The sequence below is a fragment of the Artemia franciscana genome, unplaced genomic scaffold (genome assembly GCF_032884065.1).
Source record: "Artemia franciscana unplaced genomic scaffold, ASM3288406v1 Scaffold_2624, whole genome shotgun sequence".
In the NCBI taxonomy this organism is placed as follows: domain Eukaryota; kingdom Metazoa; phylum Arthropoda; class Branchiopoda; order Anostraca; family Artemiidae; genus Artemia; species Artemia franciscana.
Genome location: NW_027063439.1, coordinates 1109 through 10498, shown reverse-complemented (window position 1 = coordinate 10498; position 9390 = coordinate 1109). Strand labels below are relative to the sequence as shown.

At 36.7% G+C, this 9390-nt stretch overlaps 1 protein-coding gene across 1 annotated transcript; it reads left to right on the top strand.

Annotated features, from left to right (window-relative positions):
* Nucleotides 1-1716: 1716 nt before the first annotated feature.
* On the top strand, nucleotides 1717-8465 carry LOC136042969 (KIF-binding protein-like). The gene is made up of 3 exons (XM_065727868.1): nucleotides 1717-1837; nucleotides 3880-4608; nucleotides 8369-8465. Exons 2-3 carry the CDS (start codon nucleotides 3899-3901, stop codon nucleotides 8448-8450), a joined length of 792 nt encoding a protein of 263 aa, XP_065583940.1. The 5' UTR covers nucleotides 1717-1837; nucleotides 3880-3898; the 3' UTR covers nucleotides 8451-8465.
* Nucleotides 8466-9390: the final 925 nt, after the last annotated feature.

The following is a 9390-nucleotide window of genomic DNA, read 5'->3' as shown; positions in this document are numbered from 1 at the left end:
TGTGTGTCTTTGTACTGTTGCATTGGTGATTTCTCTTTTCATGATATATAAATATATATATATATATATATATATATATATATATATATATATATATATATATATATATATATATATATATATATATATATATATATATATATATATATATATATATATATATATATATATATATATATATATATATATATATATATATATATATATATATATATATATATATATATATTAATTAATATGCAAATTTCGTTTTAATTATTTATGTGCGGAGAGCCAAGATCAAAACATGCATTAATTCAAAAACGTCCAGAAATTAAATTAAAAAAAAACTTTTTTTTAAATGAAAGTAAGGAGCAACATTAAAACTTAAAACGAACAGGAATTACTAAGTATATGAAAGGGGCTTTTCCTCCTCAACGCCCCGCTCTTTACGCTAAAGTTTCTTACTGTTTCAAAAATAGAGTTAAGAGAAAGAGTCAAACTTTAGCGTAAAGAGCGCGGCGTTGAGGAGGAAAAGCCCCTTTCATATGCTTAGTAATTTCTGTTCATTTTAAGTTTTAATGTTGCTCCTTACTTTCATTTAAAAAAAACTTGTTTTTTTATTTAATTCAGCGTAAAGATCGAGGGATGAGTAACAGGTAGGCTAGTTCCTCTATTGTCCGACAAGCAATAATTTATGTTCTTTTAAGTATTAATGTCACTCCTTAATTTCTCCAGGAAAAAACTATGCAATTTGAAAACAATACCAACTCGCAGTTTTAAACCGAATCTGGGTACTTGATAATTATAGCGACCACACCAAAGAAGTTAATTATAGCGACCAAACTCATGAAGTGAAGCTAGAAAACAGAAAACAGAATAATTATAGCTAACATATTTTGTATGCAGACCCGCTATACTTCCCCCAGCCCCCTCCTAATGTGCAAATATATAGCTCAAATTATATATTTCCCCGATATTCTCCCAATGCGGCTTCTTAATTCAACCTGCGTTCCTATAAATTGAATCAGTGACGAAACAAGAACCGGAAAATAAGTGACAGGTGACAGAATGCATTTGACTTGTATACTTTGGGCTTCGTTTTTGTACATTAGGGGGGAGGGGTAAGTACAGCGGGTCTGCATGAAAAGCGGGATTAGCTATAATTATTCTAAATACCATGAAGCAAGAATTGTTTTCTAACTTCACGGTGTCCCATCATTGGCGTGGTTGCTACAACTAATAAGAACCCGGTCATTAGACAGACTGCATCAATCGCTAGCAAAAGACTGTTTGCATGATCTAATTTCTGAATGATCTTTTCACTGCTTCGGCTTTGGTTATTGTTTCTGGCATTTCACTTTACTTTTTTTTTCCTTTTTCGAGCGCTAAGGACAGCTTTGTAATGGTACTTGCAAAAATATGTGCTTTATGACTTTGATTAAATAAAAAAAACTAGTTTTTTTAACTGAAAGTAAGGAGCGACATTAAAACTTAAAACGAACAGAAATTACTCCGTATATGAAATGGGTTGTCCCCTCCGCAGTCCCTCGCTCTTTACGCTAAAGTTTGACTCTTTGCCACAATTCTACTTTTTAAAACAATTTCTCGTTACTCATGAAATCAAACCACCTTAGACCTTAAATCCTTCTCAGGCTCTTCGTCTGGAATACATCGATGGCCTTTAGCTCTGCGATTGATGCATGCCATGTTTCAGCTCCGTAAAGCATTACTTAACCTACGAGGACTTTGAAAATCCGCTGTTTTGTTGAACGACTAATGTTCGGTTTTCGATAAAGATGACGGTTCAGCCTGCCCATAGCAGACACTCCAATAGGGATACATCTAATCTCCTTTTGTATGTATTTTTTGATGATTTTTTTAAAAAAATGTATGCATTTTATAAGGTCCACTTATTACAGAGGTACCATATTTGAAAACTTATGGTAGGTTTTCTCCCTCCCTTCTTCTGCTTTTCAACCCTTCTTCATACCATTTTAAAGACATATTTTACAAAATGTTGAGCCAGGTATGGTCATGAATAAAGTGTTATTTTTTAGCCTGTGATGCTCAAGATCTAGTTTCGACTGTTCTCTTGGAACCTAACGACCATTGTGATCAGTTAGAGATTCTAGTTTCTTAAAGCACGACCTTTCTGAACTGAAACACCACTCTGTAAGGAAACAAAGACTCAAAATATTAATAATTAATAATTTAATAATTAATCTTTAATAATTAATTATTAATAATAATTAATAATCTTTAATAATTTAATTAAAAGTGATCAATCGTTACCTGAGCTGAATAAAATTGTCAAAACCTGTGTTTACCAGTTTTTCAATGCAACAACTGCTTTCTGTGTTTACTTGGTTTGAATACACCGGTTGTGGTTTTGCAGTCTTTAGTCTACTGCTTTACTATTTATCTACGTTTTTCTAGTAAACATTTTGAACATTTAGGTACACTAAGTCCTTGCTGCTTCGATATATTCTATTTATTAATCACGTTAAAAAAACGACAAAGTTCAAACATTATTTCAAGTAACTTGGATCAGCGAACAAGGAGAATAACCTACACAAATGAACCTACTGTGTTCTTTATTAAGAAATACATTTGGTGAAAGTTACTCCATCTACTTTAAATTATATCTCTGTACGGAAAGACCTCTCTCTCTCTCTCTTATGAGGGAGTTCTCTCTAATGTCTAGACACACCTGCATTCAAAAGTCTTATTATCTCCTTAGAGAATATCCCTCTCCATAGGAGAGCCTCTTCCATACAGAGGAGCGTCCAGAAGTCGAAGACTAGGCCTACTCAAACCGAGGCAGTAACTACGAGTGTATGTAATTTTACCAAAATCCTGCAAATAATACCGAGTCTGCATGCACTAACTCGTTTGAAAAACTAAATATTCTCAGTTGGAAATTGATTGATACCGAAAGTGAAAAAAAACAACAAAAGACAAAAAAACTTGAACACTGAAGTCACTGGCGAATAGCCTTAATAAGACTCATGTGCTTACCGCACTAAAAAATATTCCTTTATTATCTTTTATTCGTTTTACTTCCGGTGTATCTAGGTATTTAAATTCTAATCTAGTACTTAAATACAAAATACATGTTTAGTCACATATTTGGAAATACTATTGAAATATTTTTATGACCAAGTATTTTGCATTTGTATTCAGATACTTTTTAAAAGTATTTTGTCAATCATAGTCCAAAATTATGATATCACTTAAACTTTTTTTTGAGAATGACAAACTTGTTGAAAATTGAAAAATTCCCTTTTTGGAAAAAAAAAATAACACACCAAAAAGTGTTCAGAGAACATATACCTAAAAGTACCGTGGACATCAAAATGAAAACATTTTTGGCCCCTAGCTCCATCTTAGGTCTATTTATTCTTGAAAAAAAAAAAACAAATTCTAAGACCACACTGACTATATATGACACTTGACAAAAAGAAGACAAATAAAATAACTTAGAAAATGAGGGTTGAGTAACATACAGTCATAGGCTCCGTAACATATATAAATAAGGTTTTTATACACTCGATCCTTTACCTTCCCCTAGGAAAAATCACTCTTCTTAACTAAGGCACTGAAGCATGTTGATAATTCAACAAATTTGAAGGGTTACTGATAGTTTTTGGTCCTTGGGGATGTCATACATAATTCTGGCCCTGGGAGTTGATAGTATTGATTAAATTTGATTATGGTTTTCTAAATATTTTAGTCATACTTAGCTATAATTTGCATATTTTGCAATTGTTCACTGTGGTTCTGTTCACTACTTGAAGAAATGTCAAATATTGTTTCAAGGAATGTGCTGGTTTTCAATATAATTCAAGTTTGAATTACTGATTTTTTAATTTAATTATTTAGCTGATTTTATTTTAGGTATATTGAATGAGCAACAATGATAGAGGCTGCTTCTGTGTATAGTCATTATGAATCCCTGATCGAGAACAGTGTAAAGGACCCAGAAACTGATCCCTATAGGTCCAAATATAAAGCAATCTGTTGTCTGAACGGCTTTTTGGATGTAATGACAACGTTTGGCACAATCAAACAGGGCTTTGAAAGTTCACCAAATGAGCTGCATATCCTTTGTTTACGTGCCACTGTTCTATTTCTAGTTGGAAAATTAAAACGTGAAACTAATGAAGCAGGAATCGCGGAAACTTTACTTCTTGAAAGTTTATCCAAAGCCTCAGCTACTCCTGATGTACAAAAAACCCTTCAATTAAAGTTGTCCATCCTCAATCAACTTGGTCTTATTTATTGTGACCTGTCTAAACATGAACAAGCCGAAGGAGTTCTCCTTGAAGCCATTTCTCTTTATGAGGAAACAAAGAACATGTCTGACAAATTATGGTGTGTAAAGGACATATTTTATGGAAAAATTGTTGATCAGAATGTTTCTGATGACAATTTGGAAAGTGAAAATACTCTCACCTTATATTACATTGCGCAAGTTTATCAGCATCTTGGTAAGAGCTCTCAATCCGCTAAATATTGTTCTTTAACTCTTAGAAAGCAGTTGGTAAGAGGAGTAACAGATACTATATATTGGGCACTGAATTGTGCTACTTTGTCACAGTACTTTGCATCTAGAAACTTTTTTGAGTAAGTATAATTTGTATAATCTTCATTTTTGTCTGTTGGGTCTGACTTATTTCATGGCTAAAATCTTGAAACTAAAGTATAATTTATGTGGTGTCAGTTAAATAATCTATTGGGGTACTATGCAAGCAGTATGATATTCTGGGTTATGAACATGAGTCACTGAGCTTGTTTGGTTTGTTCAGTTCTGTTTTATTCAATCTCTGATATTAGCCATGTAAATGAAACAAATTAAATACTGAATTGTAATATTATCCATTTGTAGTTTCAAGTTGCAGGACTAAATTAGAAAGAAAAGACTAGCGTATCATTCTTGCACACGAGAGGAGGGGGCTCTGGAGAATCTCCTCCCCCTAATATTGGTCAACCTTGTGAAAAAAACAACGTTGTCCTAAATGTACTTGACTATTTATTGGATACCTCCTGCGGAAAAACAGTGTACTAACTTGACCTTATTAGGTGGTGGGGGAGATGTATGCACCTTTGCTAGTGCACAATGTATTCTTAAGGGGACGACATAAGAAACATGTAGTGGCTTCTTAGTTATAAAAAACAAGACAGCAGGGTGGATCAGCATAACTACAATACCCTTGATCTACTGCAGGGAAGCAGAACTTCTATGTGTTTTTATGGCACTTGCTATTTACCAAGTGACATATAGTGATCGCAAATTCTGTCGATCTGTCTGTCTGTCGGTCCCGGTTTTGCTAGTTTAGGCACTTCCAGATAAGCTAGGACGATGAAATTTGGCAGGCGTATCAGGGACCAAACCAGATTAAATTAGAAACAGCCGTTTCACCGATTTGACCATCTGGGGGGGGGGGGAATGGGGGACAGTTAATTCGGAAAAATTGAAAAAAATGAGGTATTTTTAAATTGAGAACGGGTGATCGAAAAATCTTAATGAAATTTTATATATAGAAGGTTATCGTATCTCAAAACTTATTTTAAATCCCAATAGGATCTGGTGACATTGGGGGAAATTGGAGGGGGAAACCTAAAATCCTGGAAAACGCTTAGAGTGGAGGGACTGGGATGAAACTTGGTGGGAAAAAACAAGCACAAGTCCTAGATAAGTGATTGACAAAAGTGGAACAGATCCGCTCTCTTTGGGGGAGTTGGGGGGGGGGAGGTTTAATTCGGAGTGATCGGATCTTAATGAAATTTCATATTTAGAAAGACCTCGTAACTCAGAACTCTTATTTTAAATGCCGACCAAATCCAGTGTCATTTGGGGGGAATTGGGGTGGGGGACCGAAAATCTTGAAAACGCTTAGAGTGGAGACATCAGGATGAAACTTGGTGGGAAGAATAAACACAAGTCCAAGATACGTGACTGACATAACCAGACCGGATCCGCTCTCTTTGGGGGAGTTGGGGGGGGGGGTAATTTGGGAAAATTTGAAAAAGTGAGGTATTTGTAACTTATGAACGGGTGATCTGATCTTAAGGAAATTTAGTATTTAGAAGGATCTTGTGCTTCAAAGCTCTTATTATAAATCCCAACTAGATCTGGTGACATTGAGGGGAGTTGGAGGGGGAAACCGGAAATCTCGGAAAACATGAAAATTGAGGTATCTTTATCCTACGAATGGGTGATCGGATCTTAATGAAACTTGACATATAGAAAGATCTTATGTCTCAGATGCTCCATTTTCAATTCGAATCGGATCCGGAAACATAGGGGGCTGAAGGGGGGAAGCAGAAATTTTGGAAACCAAAAATATTGGAAAACACTTAGAATGGAGGGATCGGGATGAAACTTGATTGGAAGAATAAGCATAAGTTCTAGATACGTGATTGCTATAATTGGAACGGATCCGCTCTCTTTGGGGAAGTTGGGGGATGGGAGATTTCCAGTGCTTTGGTGAGTTCGGTGCTTTTGGACGTACTAGGACGATGATAATTGGTAGCGTGTCAGGGGCCTGCACAAATTGACTTGATAACAGTCGTTTCCCCGATTCGACAATCTGGGGGGATGGAGGGAGAGGAAAAATCGAAAAAACTGAGGTATTTTTAACTTACGCATGGGTGATCGAATCTTAATGAAATTTGATATTTAGAAGGATCTCCTGTCTCAGAGCTCTTATTTAAACCCTGACCATATCCGATGATATTGGGGGAGTTGGAGGGAGAAACGGGAAATCTGGGAAAACACTTTGAGTGGAGAAATCGGGATGAAACTTGGTGGGAAGAATAAGCACGAGTCCTAGATACGCGATTGACATAACCGGACTGAATCCGCTCTGGGGGACTTGGGGGTGGGGTGGTAATGCGGAAAAATTGAGGTATTTTTAACTTAAGAACGGGTGACCGGATCTTAATGAAATTTGATATTTAGAAGAAACTCATGTCTCAGAGCTTTTATTTTAAATCCCGACCAGATCTAGTGATGTTGGGGGGAGCTGGAGGGGGAAATCTTGGAAAACACTGGGTGAAGAGATCGGGATGAAACTTGGTGGGTAGAATAAGCAAAGATACATGACTGACGTAACCGGACTGGATCCGATTTCTTTTGGGGAGTTAGAGGGTGGTCCAGTGCTTTGGCGAGTTCGGTGTTTCTGGACGTGCTAGGAGGATGAAAATTGGTAGGCGTGTCAGGGACCTGCACAAGTTGACTTGATAAAGTCATTTTCCCGATTCGACCATCTGGGTTCCTGAAGGGAGAGGAAAAATTAGAAAAAAGAGGCATTTTTAACTTACGAGTGGGTGATCGGATCTTAATGAATTTTGATATTTAGAAGGACCTCGTGTCTCAGAGGTCTTATTTTAAATCCCAACCGGCATTAAGCCTCTGATTTTCCTTTTAAATCTATCTATTGATTCTTAGAATTTTGCTAGAGCTTACGTCATATCAGCTCTTGGCTCTTCCGACCTCGTCACAAGTGCCATATGAGCTCTTAGCTCTTGTTTTCACTGCATTGCGTAGAATCTCTACTCTTAGAAACCTGAGAGGGTGTTCATTCGTTTGCCAACTATAGGTTCCAGCAACATTTCTAAGGTTCAAAATTGATAAGGGGATATCTTGCCCCCTCCTTTCCCGTGCTCTTTTCCCCTGGTGGTGGTCCTGTAGCCCCCTCCCCCCCCCCCACATGCTATCAGAAAAAAAAGAAATGACCATTCCACTGCATTGGTTGAAAAGTCTTGCAAATTTTCCGTCAGGAGGGACATAACCCATGCAGCCATAGCTGCAAAGGCCACACATTTTTCAAATAGCTCATTCTTCTGTATTGTTTTAAGGAAAGGCAGGGTGTGTTGCAACATATTGAAAAAGGAATCGTGCGATTACTGAGTTCAAATTAAACCAGAAATTTAACCTTCAAATTAAACCAGAAATTTAACCTTCAAATTGAACCTTCGACCCTCTTCAAATTTCCCCTCATTGCGGCCTCCAAGTTATTAGCAGACAGGTAGGCACTTAGCCCCTCACTTAAATAAGACTGATGTAAGTATTTTCATTTCTAAAACAAGTGAGATCCAAGCTGCAGAAGTGGCTTTGTGCAAAAATGATCTAATTCCAGACTTGATGCAAAACGAGCTAAGACCTGAATCAGTGAAAAAAGTCATTACAAAAATACGGTAGGCTCAAAATGCAGACCGACTCAATCGACGAAGGAGCTAATTTTTTATCCAGTGCAAAACACTTCAAATCCTGACCTGATCTGTTTGAGTCCTGACCTCAGTATCAGATCAGTATCCTGATCTGATACTGTTTGAGGTTTAGTTAGAATTCGATGAATACATGTTCTGTGTTTTTCCTTAGGGAAGCTCGGCATCATCTTGCGGCGGCATCTTGGATGATGGAAAAAATCTCATTGGAAGTTCAAGAAAATAATGAAGGGTAATATTTGTAATAACATCATTCTTTCAGCTTTTCAGTTCAATTAAGCATGAAACGGATTATTGAAATATAAGCAAGGGAACAGACTGAATAATGACATTATGAAGATTCTTTCCTTTTTTATTGGACCTTCTTAGTATTGCCCTTTATATGTAGAAAGGGTAATAATTTCCAAAGCAAATCATCTTTAATGTTACATAATTTAGCTCTCAGTTTTAGTTTTAAAGAAAAAACTGACATAATCCGGTCACCAAAGAATTTATCACCGAGTTTAACGCTGGGTTGATGGTATAAATCATATCTAATATAGTAATCATTATACTACTACTACTACTACTAATAACTCACTGCAGCACCAAGCCGCCTGAGGCCAACACAGCTACGCACGCTCCTCCTCCAACCTAATCTATTTAAACCCTCCCTCTTTACACCCTCCCAGGAAGTTCCCATTTCCTTTAAATCTTTATTTATGACATCCTCCCAACCCAGACAAGGACGACCTGCTTTCCGTGTTGCCCCAGACGGTTGGCCAAAAAGGACAATCTTCGGTAATCTGTCATCCTTCATTCGTAGAACGTGGCCTAGCCATCTCAATCTTTCTTTCATTATAGCCCCAGAAAGCGGGATTGAACCACACTTTTCGTACAACCTACTGTTTGAAATACGGTCAGTCAGCCGGGTATCCAGAACAGTCCGTAGGCAATTTCTCTGGAAAACATCTAGTAAATTTTCATCTGCTTTTCAGAGTGTCCATGCTTCAGAGCCATATTTAACCACTGTCATCACTGTAGCTTCCAATATTTTAATCTTGGTTTGTAGGCTTATCTTTCTATTCTTCCAAACTTTTTTTAACTGTGAAAAAACACCTGGGTCAAATCCATAAGGTTCCTATCATATTGTTGGGTTAAATCCATTAGATACCTATTTTATGGTTGGGTCAAATC

Bases quoted from the DNA above. Each gene is read 5' to 3' on its own strand.
- LOC136042969 (XM_065727868.1), top strand. From the start codon at position 3,899: ATGATAGAGGCTGCTTCTGTGTATAGTCATTATGAATCCCTGATCGAG. The intron at 4,609-8,368 runs GTAAGTATAATT...GTTTTTCCTTAG, and splicing joins GCATCTAGAAACTTTTTTGA to GGAAGCTCGGCATCATCTTG.